Source organism: Myxine glutinosa, chromosome 4 (genome assembly GCF_964187855.1).
Source record: "Myxine glutinosa chromosome 4, kmMyxGlut1.1, whole genome shotgun sequence".
NCBI lineage: Eukaryota > Metazoa > Chordata > Myxini > Myxiniformes > Myxinidae > Myxine > Myxine glutinosa.
Window position 1 is genome coordinate 191482386 of NC_136264.1, and position 17457 is coordinate 191499842.

At 45.9% G+C, this 17457-nt stretch overlaps 1 protein-coding gene across 1 annotated transcript in view; it reads right to left on the reverse strand.

Annotated features, from left to right (window-relative positions):
• Window positions 1-17457, reverse strand: part of CADPS (calcium dependent secretion activator) — a 434176-nt gene that overhangs the window by 119004 nt on the left and 297715 nt on the right. The window contains exon 21 of the mRNA XM_078776828.1: window positions 10574-10702. Coding sequence (XP_078632954.1) covers window positions 10574-10702 — 129 coding nt within the window. The remainder of the gene's footprint in view (window positions 1-10573; window positions 10703-17457) is intronic.

Here is a 17457-nt window from a genome sequence, read left to right on the forward strand (position 1 = left end):
ACCTGAACCTTCCTCCCCTTCCAGCCATTCGTTCCTGCCTTCATTCCCCACTCGTGGAAGTCTGATTGTCGTCTGTTTGTCTGTGTTGTCCTGGGGTTTAAGTAAGACTGTATATGTAAGCTAGAAATTGCTCTGTGTCCTTCTGCTCCTTCCATTTCCCTGTAAATTGCATTTCATTTCTTTTCTGCTTTGGTGGTGTGTAAATAATTAATAAATACCTGTGTTCTTTCTTTACCCCTTTTGCTTCCTCACATTCGGTCGTTTTAGTGATTTCCCCATTGAACACCTGTGGCACGATTTGGCCAACGTTTCAGGATCGGGTGTCGTATTGTTAATGGTTCGAGCCGCGGCTGCTAATCCGCTCGGCAAAAACATCTTGTCCGCGGTCTCGAACGAGGTTGCTCACCTGCCTCTCTGGAGGGAGCTGGGCAGCTTCAGGACTCACGTCGGTCAGTCGCAGACAAGGGGACTAATCCCCCCTTGGTAAGGGGAAAAGGGGCCGACGTTGAGATCCGCAACAATATATATATATATATATATATATATATATATATATATATATATATATATATATATATATATATATATATATATATATATATATATATATATATATATATATGTAGGGAGCTGTTATGCCCCTTCCCCTTTGTATTTCTTGCTGCTTTACCAATTACCAAGTATAACCAATTATATGTTTTGTTTTGACTGATTGCTGTGCTCTTTTATAATACTTAGTCCTTTCTTGTGCATTGAGGATGTGTAATACCCTAATAAGGAGTTCTGTGCTTGTGAGCTCTTGCCCTGGGATGGCATAATCTCTTAGTTCCCCTCTTTGGCCTTGGTTGCAGCTGCTATCTCTCTGCCTCCCATATGACTTTGCCAATATCCTGTGGGCTGACACATTTATGAGTGCCCACTCCCTTTGTACTTTCCCAACCAAGGTCTCTATACAGAAAGTCGTAAACATGTTGCCACATATTGCTGACCATCTCCTTATCTGAGCTAACCCATGAGTGGCCTTGGATGAACTTCCTTTAGCTAAAGTGAACAACAGGATGGGACTAATGGTGGGAGGACCAATGAGCCCATTCTGTCTCTGTATTTTGTGAGCTAAAACCACACCCGATATTCCTTATATAAAGCAAGTTTTAATCGAATTATTTCAGAGCATCTTGTTGTAGTGTTGGTCATTTCGTGTGAGCCTCCTGCGACATTCTGCTTTCCGCAAGCTTGTGTAACGAGTTCTAATAAATATATCCGTTGCGCCTTTCTCTGAGTCTTCTGAGTCCCAAGTTCTAAGTCCCATTCCGACAAGTGGTGGCAGCGGTGGGATCAGTCTGTGCAGTCCGGGACGCGGTCCCAGGCAAGTGAGTGGTGAGACCAGCTGGCAATTGATCCGGGTCAGGTGAGCTGTGGTTTTCTTTTGTTTTTCCTTTATAGCCTGGGGGTCAGCCCAAATTGTAACCCACTCTCTTGCTCGGGTGCCGTTTGTTCCGTTCCCTGCTCGAACCTGATCCACGAACCGAAATTTAAATACGGACCGCTTGGGTCCCGGAGCAACTGACTGTTTATGGACTCGTCAGGGTAACGTTACGTAAGGGAAAGTGCCCCACGTTGGGCGCCTGAGGGTAAGGGGTAATAGATCTCTGGGTTGTGAGGGTAAGGATAAGGGCGGCGTCCCGATCCGAGGCCTACCCGGGATACGTTGAAATTATAAGTAAGGTTAGAAGTATTACACGGGCGTAGGACGCCAGGAGAGTACAGTAAGGGTAGGTTAGACGGCTGTACCTCGCGAGGCGGGCGAACCTCACGGGTACAAGGCTACGAGTCTCTCAAGAGTTAGGTAGAAGGCTGTACCTCGCGAGGCGGGCGAACCTCACGGGTACAAGGCTACGAGTCTCTCAAGAGTTAGGTAGAAGGCCGTACCTCGCGAGGCGGGCGAACCTCACGGGTACAAGGCTACGGGTCTCTCAGAGTTAGGTAGAAGGCCGTACCTCGCGAGGCGGGCGAACCTCACGGGTACAAGGCTACGGGTCTCTCAGAGTTAGGTAGAAGGCCGTACCTCGCGAGGCGGGCAAACCTCACGGGTACAAGGCTACGCCGGTAAACTAAATTTTCCTAGGATGGGGAACAGGATGGGTAATAAGACTGTAAAGGCAGGTGAACCTCTTAGAAATACCCCAGCATTTTTCATGTTTCGGAGGTATGGCTATGATGCTGCGAGACCAGGGAAGTCATGGGTTGCGCTGACTAAGGATCTAGGTGAACCGTGGCCCGAAGGCGGGTCCTTTGTGCTGGAAAAATTGGACGTGTTGTATGGGGCATTAGAAAAGTTAGAACAGGACACGAAACACTTCCCACCTGACTATTGGAAAGTCTTTGGTTGGTGGAAGGAAGAAGCGATGAAGTGACAGGCAAGATCGAAACAGGCCAGCCTGGCCGGTGAGGTATTAAAACTCAAGGGCCTGAGGAAACAGGTGAATAAAATGCAGGATGAAGCGGTTAAGGAAATAGAGAGGCAGGCTAACGAGTGACTGATGCCGCTCGTTGAAAGTCAAGTCCCCGTGGGAGGGTCAGGCAGATACCAAACCCCTACCCTCCCAGCCCTGAGCTCTGTCCCGGGGTTCCAGGCAACACCACCCTCCCTGCCCCACCCTTTTCACCCCAACTCACCCTTTCCACCCCGGTCTAAGAATCCCCTTTCTTTTGAATGATTGAGACATAAGGCGTTGTACACGACCCACTCAGGTCATTGTGCTGTGAATTTTTGCGACTGTTCACACTGCTGAATGTGCGCAGTGGTTTGAAATGCGAGCCGGTTTGTCAGTCACGTGGTATGGAGAATGTATAGGGAAACGCATGATTTAAAATGCGTTGCCTAGGTTGGCAGGGGAGTGGCTGTTGGAGGTGCATGGTTGGAGTCGATCCGGTGTTCGCGCGACGTCTGAGAGACTCATTGGTATATGAATGAATGAATAAATGTATATATGGATGTCTGTCATTGAAGTATGTATTTGTGTCCATTGTGTGTGTGTGTCATTGACGTATGAAAGGGTTTCTTGTATTGCCTGCAGAATTATGCAATGTCGATTGGTATTGGCTACTTGTGCTGTATGTATGGATGTGTGAGGTGTATTAGGCATGAATGACGTGGGAAAATAGTAAAGAAAATCTTGCTGAAATTGAACTATTGTGAGTTTTAAAAGGTTGCATAGAAAGCTTAGAAATAGTTAAGGGGGCGTAGAAACACTTACTCGGATATTTTCTCCAACCTGACGGTGTTGGAGAGTAGGTTGGAGGTTTTTGTATTTCTCCTGTGGCCTGTGATCCGACTGACAAGGTCCCAATGTATGATGTCATGTAGGAAAGACGTGTCTGCCTGTTTGTCTGATCGTAAGTCTGTGGTGCGATTCCACGGAGGGCCAAGGTTTAATCCAGTAAATGGGAGTTTTATGTTGTGGCAAGTGTGCGAGGGGGCACATCGGAGCACGCGAGTGGGGGTATTTGCGGGAGTGCACACCCGTGGTGAGTGTTACGGGGAAAGACATATGGGAACTTTTTATTTTCAATAAACAGACTAGGTTATTTTCTTGTTTATTTGTTTATTTACGAAAAATAAATAAATAACAGGGGGAGGTAGGTTAATGGTGGTTTGTTGGCGGTAAAATTGGTTGAAAGTCGAGTTGAAACAATTTATATTGGGATATTGGGATTCATAATAGCTATTGGGCAGGTGGGATTGAATTTAACATTGGCTATTGGATAAATATTGAAATGCATGCCGGGAATGTCGATTTTAACGTCCATCCGAAGGATGTAGCACATTGTGAAGCTGCACATTGCTTGACAGGACATGGGAGCCAATGAGCTGTGTAATGAGAAGGATTAAAATTATGTCATGGTGTGAAATGCTGTAGAGGTGTGAAATACACACCTTTGGCCTGGAGGGGAGTTATTTTGGTAACTTACTTCCATGATTTACGTTCCATTGGAAGGGGAATAGGAAAATATGGGAATAATATGGAACAAATTGACAAGACAAATTGGGGTTACAAACTCACCATGGAAGGAGAATGGAGGTTATAGTTTCATTGTTGTGTCTGTCTGGCTGTCTAGCAGGCCATGGAGTTATATTTCTGAAACATGGATTTCGACAGTAAAGACAGGTGTGTACCCTGAGAAAATTGTGGGTTGTGGAGTGGGCACTTTTGATGGGCACTGGGGGCTGCTGTTGTGTGGACTGGGGAACGAGGGCGGCGTAGGTGATGTGAGGGGAATGCCACGCACTGCGACCGTCTCCCCCAAGACCGAGGTTGTCGGGGACATTTGAAAGGGTGCGTATGTACTATGTGAATAAGGCTGCAGAAACGTGTGTACCGAGGTGCTTGGTGGAGTAGGCATGCTCGTAAAAGGACATAGTTTGAAGAGGGTGCTGCATGGTAGAGCACGCCTCCCCAGAAAGGCTGTGGGGTTTGAGGTGAGCATTCGCTCCGCACTTCAATTGAAGATCATTGGAGGTGGCTTGTGTTTGCGGGGAGTTCCTGGACGGACCAGCTGGTTGTTGTTTCGGTACATCGGGTGTGTGCATTTGTAAAATGGAGTCTGATTGTCGTTTATCTGTTCGGAGGTGGAACTCTTGCAGAGGCAAGTTGTATTTTCTAAGATGTCATCTGTTTTAATTTGCTTTGGGATTTGACTTGGGAGGATGACAGGCTGTGTCGCTGTCGGCATGGTTGAGGTGTGACTGGCACCTTGTGTGGTTCATCAAATGGTTTTAGTTGCGTAGAGTGCTGTGGGTTGTGAGGCCATTAAGTTGAGGATATATGGGGGACAGATGTTGTGTGCAACAAAGGTAAATAGATTGGATTTTGGCAAGGTTGAGTGAGATATGTGGTTGGATGGGGTGTGAAGGCGAGTTATGACAGCTCCAGGGAGCAGTCCTGGTGTTGGGTCTCATATAATCATGGTTAAAGTACATGTGCAGACAAAGGTGTGCTTTGGTTTGTATTACTGGCAGAGAAAAGACAACAAAGTGGCTCCTGAGCAGGGGAATGAGTTCTGGGGAAATGAATTCACTTATTGGATGTTGTTGAATCTGTTGTTTAAGAGCATTGGGATGCTGGCCAATGCCAAAAGGGGTTCGGGAGGAAGTGTGAAGAAGGTTGTTGGAAGTGCAAAGTGATAAAGGGCTCGTGTGGTTGAAGGTTACAGTTCCACAGAAGGAGAGCGAACAAGGAAAGTGGCTGGGCTGTTGATAAAACCGCTGGGTTTTACGTTGATTTAAGTTGTTGTGGATTTATGTTCAATTTTAATTTTAATTCCTATAGTCTAGTGCATATGGGACGGGGAAAATGGGAGATGACGTCAGTGTGCTCCGAGTTGAAGTTGAGGTTGATGTTGTTGTGTAAATATGTGTTGTAGATGGAGCGAGTATCAATGTCGGAGTGTCAGTGTCGCTTCCAGTGGCCATGGGTGGCTGTGGGGCTGAGTGGTGGCATGATGCCTGTGGTGGGGCACGTTGGTGGATTGTAGTGATGGGGGAGCGCAATAATATAAGGGGCGACTGCAAAGCGCAAGTTTCAGAAGGGAGTAGTTAGATCAAATGATGCTGTGTGTGTGTGTAGAAGAGTATTGTCTATTGAGCAGAGTATTGTGAGTGTGGGTGAGTGCATTGTATTGAATGAAGAAGCCTGGAGTCAGTGTGTGGGCACAGGTGTGCAAAACCAGGTGTATGGAGAATGGTTGTGTGAAATAACTTGGTTGGAATGGATGGCTCGCTCGCTAACAGCTACAATCCATGTGGATTGTGACCGACGCTAACATTTCTATGAATGTATAAATGGAAAATAGTTATTTAAATAGGAACGTGCGATTCCAGGAATGAGCAAGTATTTTTGATATAAGCTGATGTTTCAAGTGACGATTTGAAATGTTGGAAGCTTAGATCAATCTTAAAGATGCAAGCTTTTCATCTGTGAGCCGCAAGTCGACCATTTGTTTAATTTTAGATACTATACCTAATATTTACATGTAAATGCATGACTGGTCTGGATTTTGACTGCCCTGTGAGTTTTTGGGAAAACGGTATGTGCAGCTGGATTAAGTTTGAGTGGTTGTTACATATACTCTGGGTATATGTTGTGGCTTGATGGATGAATTGGACTTGCTGTGAACAGTGTAGATGCAAGAAGAGATAGACAGGGACACAATGAGCTGCTAGGTGAGCCATTGAGGTGGATTGGATGTTTTGTTGTTGTTGTTTTGGGAGTTTGGTTGTTGCATTGCCAAGGGTTTCTGTGTAGTGTGGTATCTGTTGAAAGTGGATCACCTGTCATCTTGTGTGGCGTGAGCAGGGATGTATGTAACTGCCTGGGTTCAGGAAAGCAACTTCAGTTGCAATTTGGTTTAAATTAAAGGTTAACGTTAGCTGGAAATTGGACAAAGTCAAAAGTTTGACCAAAACCAAAAGTGGTGGTTGGACCAAAAGTCCAAAGTGGAAATTGTCAAAAGTGCTTTAAAAAGCTACGTCCAATTTCATTTTGCCATTTTTAGAAGAAAATTCACTGCATTTAAAATGCGTTTCCTTTAATCTAATAAACAGGCTTGGTCGGGCCAGCAGACATTTCAGCCAAAGTCTTATCTGGTTCACTCCCACACCAGGCCCGACTCGTGCTGCGACCTTGGGTTGAACTGTCGGTTTAATTTGCACAGGGAATGAAATAAGGGGATTGTAATGGGAGAAAGTGAACATTTGTGGATCTGGGGACAAGCTGGTTTGAATGTGTACCTGGGGTTTTCTGTGTGTCACAGTGTCTGTGTCTGTCTGTCTGTCACACTGGACTCTTGGATGGGTTTTCATGAGACGAATTTCAGACAAAACCCTCTTTGTTATTTCAGAATTGATCTGCACCCCACCTCACTGTGAAATGGACAGGTTGTGTGTGTGTCTCAGAGGTTTATGGACAACGTGGAGTGGCTGGTGCGAAGGGAGTGGTTGGGAAAGATGGACCCCCTTCACGAATACCCGTGGATAGAGGATTAAAATAGGTAGAGGGTACAGGTAAATTGTGGTGGATATGGACTGTGGTGCGCATGGTAGGAGTGGAAGGGCTACTCCAAAGCATTTTGCTTCCCCGCGCTATTGCGGTGATCAAATGTCGCGGCCATCAAAGGGCGGACACTGACGTTGCTCGGGGCAATGCAAGGGCGGACGAGGCGGCAGGAAAAGCCGCCAACCAAAGGATAGGACACAACATGCCGATGGTAACACGGACCAGGGGGGTACTCTGCTTAGAAGGAAAGGGCCAAGTACTGATAGGCCAATCCGTGTGTAAAAATACCCTCCCTGCGGACCCTAGGGAAGGGAAACACAGGCTGTTAGTGAATGTTACAAGTTCGCCCCTACATAACCTCACACACCTCCAGTTGGCATGGGAAGGGGAAAACGGGACAAACACTATCCCAGACCTTCGCACTTGCATGACCACTCATTTAGTGGCTCCGCACGGGACCATGTTTGTATGCGGGAACAAAGCTTACCCGTATTTACCTGATAATTGGGGAGGAATTTGCTATTTAGGATCAGTTTTCCCAGAGATGGAAATGTGACAACACTTGCATAATACCACTGCACTCATAAGGACACAACGAAGCACCTATTGGCACGACGACGACACCACCATCTTACACGGTGCTGATTGGGAGAAAGCCGTTAGTTTCTTCTTCCCATGGGCTGGGACGGTCATGAGCAGTTACCGCATTGACAAAATTGCGTTAATTTTAGAACAGGTGGCCAACGACACCGCTACAGCACATGACGAAATGTTGGACACGGTTGTCCACCTGCGTACAATGGTTATGCAAAATAGGGTTGCGTTAGATATGCTACTGGCAGAACGAGGAGGGGTATGTGGGATAATTGAGGGTAGATGTTGTACTTTTATTCCTGATCCTTCACAGGGGGTCAGTGCTGCTATTATAAGGTTAAGGGAAAGTGCTCATATACTGACAAAGGATCGAATGGATCGGGAAGCCTCTCACCAGTGGCTTACTGACTGGTTCAAAGGATGGACAGGGACGATAGTAAAGTGGATATTGACCGCCTTGGCAATAGTCCTTGGAATCGTAGTCTGTTGTGTACTAATCAAGGCTTTAGTCCTTGCGTGTGTGAGAAAGTTTACCACAGGATGGACACTGAAGACGACACCAGAAAAGGCCATGGTGAGGACCGACAAGCTGACCGTGGGTCCGGATGACACTCCTGCCGTCGAGGTGACTGCAGATCGCGGATCCTGGAACGACGACCCGAACGAGTCACTGGGCCGCGACAATGAGATCTCCGCTTCCGAAGATTGTTCTTCCATTATTGATATTACCGATAATGATTTTGATTACACAGTTGCGGACCTCAGAGCATTTCAGGCTGCCAGGACACCGATTACTCTGGACCCCAACATGTCGCATGCAGACGTCAACGAGTACCTAAGGGGGACCTCTCGGTTTTTCTCGATGTGTAAGGCTATGACTGTTGCTGGCCGCCTACGCTGCAGGCCTACGCCACCTGAGAATAATGTTACTGATGATGTTCCCAATGATGATGTGGGCCCCTTGCAAGGGTCCCCGACTGATGTTTATGTCTCAATGCAGGCTTTGCCTCTATGTCTCACGAGCTCACCTTTATGTCTCACAAGCACACAGTGAGTCAAACGTCACTGACCCAGTTCTGGATTTGGACCCAACTGCAACCCCAAGCCTGGATGGTGAGGAACTCAACATTGGAGATACTCTGAGTTCTGAATCTGATTGTTTTGAAGATTCGTCCATGGATAGTAGCGATGGAAGCAGCATCGCCTCGGACGACCTCGACTTTGACCCAAAGGAAGTTTCTCTCCCTTCTTTGGACCGTTATGCTTTGTTTTTTGGCCATAGGTTTAAGCCACCTGATACTGATGACATTGTGTCTTCCCCAGATCACCAGCATATAAGAGACCTCATGAACATGAATATCGATTGAGCGCTGAAGATCTACAAGGATTTCACCTGGGGAAGCCTGGGCGAGCTCCAGTCGGGGGGGAGTCCTGGCCGCACCTCTGTGGTCGAAGGGTGGGTCGGGAGATCCTCCTGGGTGTGGACCCCGGCTGAACCAGAGGTCTTCGTTGTGGATCTGACATGCTATTCGATCTTCATGCCTCTACGGTCTCACATCATACACCCATCTACACCTGACTTACATCATACACCCACATACACCCGCATACACCCACATACCCGCGGATCATCCTGCTGAGTGCGATGTGTGGTACTTTGGGTACGGGACATGCTCACTGGGCTGCATTCGCGTGGTATGTTTAGTGACACTGCCTATTTAACATTTCACTACTCTTGGAGGATTTTACATGCCATTTGATCACCCTGCTTTTATGGACTTACATTGCATACTCACATACAGACGCGAATCATCCTGCTGGGTGCGATGTGGAGTGCTTTGGGTACTACATGCTCACTGGGCTGCCTTCGCGTGATATGTTGAATGACTTTCCTGATTTGTTTTGTTTTTGCTTTGTTTGAAATAAAGGCCTTGGATTGGCTCGTAGATAACGTTGTATCTTAGATCCAAAAGGGCGGTATGTAGGGAGCTGTTATGCCCCTCCCCCTTTGTATTTCTTGCTGCTTTACCAATTACCAAGTATAACCAATTATATGTTTTGTTTTGACTGATTGCTGTACTCTTTTATAATACTTAGTCCTTTCTTGTGCATTGAGGATGTGTAATACCCTAATAAGGAGTTCTGTGCTTGTGAGCTCTTGCCCTGGGATGGCATAATCTCTTAGTTCCCCTCTTTGGCCTTGGTTGCAGCTGCTATCTCTCTGCCTCCCATATGACTTTGCCAATATCCTGTGGGCTGACACATTTATGAGTGCCCACTCCCTTTGTACTTTCCCAACCAAGGTCTCTATACAGAAAGTCGTAAACATGTTGCCACATATTGCTGACCATCTCCTTATCTGAGCTAACCCATGAGTGGCCTTGGATGAACTTCCTTTAGCTAAAGTGAACAACAGGATGGGACTAATGGTGGGAGGACCAATGAGCCCATTCTGTCTCTGTATTTTGTGAGCTAAAACCACACCCGATATTCCTTATATAAAGCAAGTTTTAATCGAATTATTTCAGAGCATCTTGTTGTAGTGTTGGTCATTTCGTGTGAGCCTCCTGCGACATTCTGCTTTCCGCAAGCTTGTGTAACGAGTTCTAATAAATATATCCGTTGCGCCTTTCTCTGAGTCTTCTGAGTCCCAAGTTCTAAGTCCCATTCCGACATATATATATATATATATATATATATATATATATATATATATATATATATATATATGTTCTATTATATATCTTCTATTTTATATATGTCCCCTACATGGAGGTTGATGGGATGTTTCCTGAACTTGGAGATCCAGACTGTTACCTCTTCATCGGTAATTAGTAATTTGTGCAGAGTGGTGTGAAGCGACCATGCTGGCTGTGCTCTGCATGCTGTGTGCTGTCGATGCTGTGTGTGCTGTGTGTACCTACTCCGAGTCCTGCATGGAGGGTACCCAGGACGGTGTAGAAAATGAAGGCAAGTTGACGGGAGGCAGCTGAACAGGCAAATTGACTGGAACCTTCGGCAGATTAACATTCGGGAGGTTGTTTGTAAAGCTCCTGGGGGTGAGGGTGAGGAGCAAATTATCATGAGATTTGTTCCTGGCTATTGTATTGAATAACTGTTTGTCTTTGGATTCAGAAACGCAATGTTCAAATCCAGGTACCCTGAACTCATGCCATCTGGTGCAGTGAAAAACCTGTCACTGCGATAGCGTTCGGGGTTTTTTTTTCTTTCAGAATCGTGAGTACAAACATGATTATGCGTGTTTAAGACACAATAATTAGCAATTGCATGAAATACAGCCAGTACTCAAAAGGACAAGGAGTAAAATTTCAATGCTCCGTAAAGAATGATATCCCGTAATCACATACGACACGTGCATTGTTCATTGTATCACAAATGAAGGGGAAAAGCACAGTATGGTAATATGTGCCGTGCAGCTGGACATCTTCAATTCAAAAATCTTTAGAAAACAACGACAAAGCCATTTCTATGCAAAAACAAATAAAGCCACAAGGGCGTCTATGTAAACCGCTCAGTGTTATTACCACAGTAATGGGCAATAAAACAGCATCGCTGGAATGCATGAGATGCACAATTACCGAGTTCGACTCAAGGACGCGGTGCTCACAACTAACCTGGGCAGGCTGAAAAAGATGATTTCCAAAATAATTCCCCTCTTCTGATCCCAAATATCCACCCACACCCACCACACACTCTGGAGATCAAAACTTCCCCCTCCCTGGGTCTCCCCAGCACCCCCACTCCTTACCCCTGCACTCCCAAACTTCCCCAACCCCTCAAATTAATTCACGATTGCTTGTTTCTCGCCACATTTAAAGGCACAGAAATGGAAGCGGAGAGAGATTATTAAACGTTTAGCGATCATAGGAGTGATGCGTATTGATGTAACAACCAGATGAAGGGGTTTAGGTTTCACTGGCAATATGAAAAAGATAATCGAGAAAAACTTGGAAAATTATTGCATGACATGAAGTTAGATTTTTCCACTTCTAAGGTTGGTGATATCCAAACATCTTGTGCCCGTAAAACGCCTCTTCTGATCCCTCTCGCTGGAAATAAATAATCCGGTAAGACATGGGGTTATGGAAAGCACGGCCCGGGACAGCAGCCTGCAATGCTCCTACCTCACCCAGCAGAACTTGACGTTATGAAGTAAAATGATTCAGAACTAAAAATGAATTTAAAATAAAAATGTAAAATAAAAATTTAAAAATTGGATCAAAGGTTTTTTAAAAATAAAAATAAATAAAAATGAACTAAAAATGCCATTCAGATGGCATGGGCATCCAACATCATGTTCTGATCATGCATGTTAATGTAAGCCCTTTCACCTGACCTCACACCTGCTATTTTTGCCTATTCGCCCTTTGAGACCACACAGACTGGCATGTGTTTCAATGAATCCATTTTTTATCCAATTTCCTGCGATTATGCAATCCTTGTTGAGCAGGTGATCCAGAAGAAACACTATGAAGAAGAAGAACACCACGCCTTTTTACCCTCGCCAGGGGAGAGGGTATTGCATTTGAGTCCGTTTGTTTGTTTGTTTGTCCGCACAGAATAAATATGATTTTCTCTCCAACCGTTCGTCTGATTGACAGGAAATTTTCACCATAGGTTCCACCTGTATAATTTTTTAATGATAATTATGACATCATAGGTCACGTGGTTCGGCCGCCATTTGAAAAAATCGAAAAACTTTGCACCTCTATATCTCCAAAAGTGCTGAATAGAAAAAAAATGATACATGGCTCATTGTAAAGAACTCTCCATGTCGAATAAAATCTGTTAATGATGATGTCATAGGTGCCTCCATTATGACGTCATAATTTGACAAGCACAAAACTTCATCCGATCAAGATGAAATTTCTTGAGCATAATCTAGGAAAAAATTGGTGCAGAAAAAAAAAATGATAACGTCATCAGTCACGTGATTCGGCCGCAATATTTGTTTTAACACAAAAGCCTTAAAAAACACTGAATATGCATCCTTCGAGGATGCGAGGGTTTGCAATCTCTGATGGCTCTTTCTTGTTGCATATGCAGATGCATAGAGCTGCAAAGCAGTGTCTGGGCTATTGGGCATAAACCTGGACGGGTCACCACTCCGACGCAGAATATTTGAATGGCTCATTCTAGTACTCATTTTGCCGACTTCGGAAGGATGACAGGCTGAGTCAACCCACCTGGTGTTAAATCAACAGCATGACAGGGGCTTGATCTCAGGACCATGAGATCTCAAACGAGCTGTTAAACATTAACTGTTAAGCCAACACCAGGCTTGAAACACTATGAAGGATAAATGAATTATATTATAGAAGGAAAATAAGTCGAGTCGTGTACATATTACAGGTCCTTGATAACAAGTGACTCAAAGTAAGTAAGTAAGTAAGTAAATAAATAAATAAATAAATAAATAAATAACTAACTAACTAATTAAATAAATAAATAGAGCAATAATCCACAACTTGGTCGGCGAGGTCACGTCTTTACGAAGCTGTCCATGCGCTCACGCTTTCGAAGTTAAGTAATTTTTCACAATTGTGTTTTTGTCGAAACTATATCTATCTTTCGGTGTGTGTACCTATAGTGTGTCCTTAGTAAGATTATCGGTGTTAATTTTTCATACCTGTATACAAAATCGTCGGTTAATTTGTGTCGCGTATTTTGAGGCCTAGTAGGCTACCGTGTCCGACCTTGAGGCTTTGTTTTTCTCTCAGCGGTCCGTCGATTGTGCTGCAATTAGTTTCGTTCTCTGTTTTTGTCCCAGTCTTTTCACCCCATACTTCCTTGTTTAAAATCTCAAATCAAAAATAAAATAAAATAATCCTTCTCTGTTCTTATTCGTTGTTCTTATTCGTTTTTTCGTTGTTCTTATTTGTTCGTTTGTTCTTCGATCACGTGTTTCACCCCCATTTCCATTTCCCATTTCCCCAGATAGTTTTCACTGCTCAATTTAAAAATGTTTAAACTTTCCCCTGAAGAACTGTATTCTGTCATATATTATAACATCTTTTTCTTCTTCTTCTATAAAAGGTTGCTTCCGACTTGCTCACCAAATCTATTCATTCCAAAAAAAAATTCCATCTCTTACAGTTCCTCTTTTCTACATTCCCGAAACTCTCCTGCACTCCACCCCTCCTCCAGCGTCCTCAAACGTATTTTTGACTCGAAGGTCACAAGAAACTCATTTTGCAATAAATGTTCGTTTCCCATTAATCGTACACTTTCTAAAATCCAATCTCACCCCTCGCCTCCAAATCTTCCCCATCACCCCTCCCCTCCAAAACTTCCCCATCACCCCTCCAGCTCCAAAACTTCCCCATCACCCCTCCCCTCCAAATCTATCCCCTTGCCCCTCCCCTCCAAATCTTCCCCATCATCCATCTCTTTCAAATCTTCCCCCTTGCCCCGCCCCTCCAAATCTTCCCCATCACCCATCCTTTTCAAATCTTCCCCCTTGCCCCTCCCCTCCAAATCCTTCCCATCACCCATCCCTTTCAAATCTCCCCCCATTGCCCTTTCCCTCCTAAACTCCCCCCATACCCCTCCCCTCTGAGAATCTCCCTCGCGCCTCCCCTCCGAGACTCCCCTCTCACCCCTCCTCCTCAAAGCGTCCTCCCCGTTTGTCCCCCTTCCAACTTTCACCTTCATCTCCCCCAACCTTCTGCCTCGCTCTTCCCCCTCCTAAAATAACACGTCACTGTGCCTCACCCAATCACCATCAAACCTTTTGTCCGCCCCATCCTTCCCTTTCTCCAAGCTATTCTGAAATCTCTGACACACCTTCAACAGCTCTCCCTACCACTTCCTCCTCTTCCACATCTTACCCTATCCCTCCCCCCCCCTATTCTGTATCCGATGCTCCCCCTTCCTCTTCATTAACGGTATGGTCCTCAAACATCCGGGGCCTTCGCTCAAACTTGACTGATATCTCCATACAGGTTGCTTCTGACAAACCAGACGTGATCTGCTTAACAGAAACTTTCCTCCTTCATGATGTCTCTGATTCCTTGGTATCTCTCCCAGGTTACTCCCTCCTCCGGTATGATAGACCTGAGCCTCGTCCTGGAGGTGGGGTTGCTATGTTTATTTAAAAAAAACTCTTTCTCACTCGCCCTGCACTGCCCTCTCTCCACCTCAACCCCAGGAATACCTCTGGCTACGGCTTCCCCTTCGCTCCCACCTTTTGTTCATATGTATGTTGTACCGTCCATCAAACAGTGATGACTCCATCTACATCTCGCAGTCTGATAATATGGACCAACTTCTATCTACCCATCCCAACTCTCTCTTCCTCATATGTGGTGATTTCAATTGTCACCATACCAGTTGGATGTGGGTTGGAGGTGTGGGTACCTCTCTCACCAGCCATGGTACCAGTTGGAGGTGTGGGTACCTCTCTCACCAGCCATGGCTCCTCAGCAAAGGACTTCTGCGACTCACTGGGACTGACACAATCTGTCAATTTCCCGACCCGGATCTCAGTCAACGGAGCATCTACTCTTCTGGACTTGGTTATGACTAACTTCCCTGAAAATGTCTGCTGCTCTTCTTCTGCTCCAATCGGCTCATCTGATCATGTGCTTGTTAAAGTGGACATCTCTCTGACCATTCTCAGAGAGCCTCCTCAGCGTCGACGAGCCTGGCATTTCACTCAGGCCAACTGGCACGGTCTTCAAGCAGCCATCAATCATCTGAACTGGTCTCCCATCTCTACCGCCTCTGACATCAACTCATCCTGGGAATTCTTCCAAAGTAAATTGCTCTCTCTCATGCACAGCTTTATCCCATCTCGTCTTCAGGTGTCATACCCTTCCTCCCATCCATGGTACACGGAATCTTGTGGTGAGGCTGTTGCCCAGAAACAACTTGCCTTCGTCTCCTGGAAAGCAAATCCAACGGAAGGAAATCTCATTTCCTTTCACAAAGCCCGAAACAAGTGTGTGTCCACCCTCAGGAGAGCCAGGAAAGAATATCTCTCCGTTCTCAAGACAGAACACTCTTATCTGTTTCCCTCTTCCAAATCCTGGTGGTGTCTGGTAAAATCTGTTTCTGGTGTTTGTTCCCCCTCCATCCCCTCCCTCACCTCCCTCACCTCAAACGGCTACACAGCTGACTCCGCACATGAAAAAGCTGAATGCCTCAACTCTGTGTTTGGCTCTAAATCTTGTGTCCCAAACCCATCCCTCTCTGTACCTACCGTACCCAGTCGTACCCAGCTGCTCCTGGACTCTGTGTCCTTTCCTCCTGACAAGGTGGAAAAGTTTCTGTCAACCCTTGACTCTGATTCTGCAACTGGACCTGACGGCATCAGCCCACGGGTCCTAAAATCCTGTTCTTCCGCTCTTTCACTCCCTCTCTCTGCTCTCTTCACCCTCTCTTTTGCTCAAGGTCATCTGCCATCTGCTTGGAAATCAGCCAACATCACCGCTTTGCACAAAAAATGTGCAAAAACAGATCCTAGCAAGTACAGACCAATCAGCCTTCTCCCAATTATCAGCAAAGTCATGGAATCCATCATTGCTTCGGATATGAAATCTTTCCTCTTCTCCAATGGCTTGATCTCTGATCATCAATTTGGTTTCAGACCTGGTCACTCTACTCCCGGACATGCTGCTTCTGCTTTCTCAACAATGGATGTCCCAAACCCATCCCTCTCTGTACCCACCATACCCAGTCGTACCCTGCTGCTCCTGGACTCCGTGTCCTTTCCTCCTGACAAGGTGGAAAAGTTTCTGTCAACCCTCGACTCTGATTCTGCAACTGGACCCGACGGCATCAGCCCACGGGTCCTAAAATCCTGCTCTGCTGCTCTATCTCACCCTCTCTCTGTTCTCTTCACCCTCTCTTTTGCTCAAGGTCAACTGCCATCTGCTTGGAAATCAGCCAACATCACCGCTTTGCACAAAAAAGGTGCAAAAACAGATCCTAGCAACTACAGACCAATCAGCCTTCTCCCAATTATCAGCAAAGTCATGGAATCCATCATTGCTTCGGATATGAAATCTTTCCTCTTCTCCAATGGCTTGATCTCTGATCATCAATTTGGTTTCAGACCAGGTCACTCTACTCTGGACATGCTGCTTCTGCTGTCTCAACAATGGATGGAGGTCCTCAATGCCAAACAGGAAATTAGAGCTGTCTCCCTCGACATATCACGTGCCTTCGACACGGTCTGGCACCCCGCTCTGCTCACCAAACTCTCCTCCTTTGGTATCCATGGAAATCTCCACGCATGGCTGGCGGACTTCCTCTCTAGTCGTCGTCAACGTGTGGCCCTGAATGGGTTTCTCTCATCTCCTCTTCCTGTTCAGGCTGGAGTTCCCCAAGGCAGTGTTCTGGGCCCCGTGCTTTTTCTGGTCTTCATCAATGATCTCTCTGACTCTCTCGAAAATCCTCTCTATCTCTTTGCTGATGACTCCACTCTCTGCCGCTCCATTCCTCTTCCCTCAGATCGGCAGTCTGCTGCCTCCTCACTCTCTGAAGACCTGGACAAAATCACAGACTGGTCAAACAAGTGGAACATGTCTTTCAATCCTGACAAATCTCACACTCTTACTATGTCTCTCCGAAAAGATCGACTGGACAACCCTCCCATCTACTTTCTCAACAATCCTCTCCAAGAAGTTCTGTCGCTCAAGATTTTGGGTCTCACTATCTGCCATGATCTTTCTTGGGAAAACCACATTTCCAAGCTGGCCTCCAAAGCCAGTCGCCGACTGGGCATCCTCCGTCGTGCGAAGTCCTTCCTCGGCACACCTGAGCTCCTCACCACATACAAGGC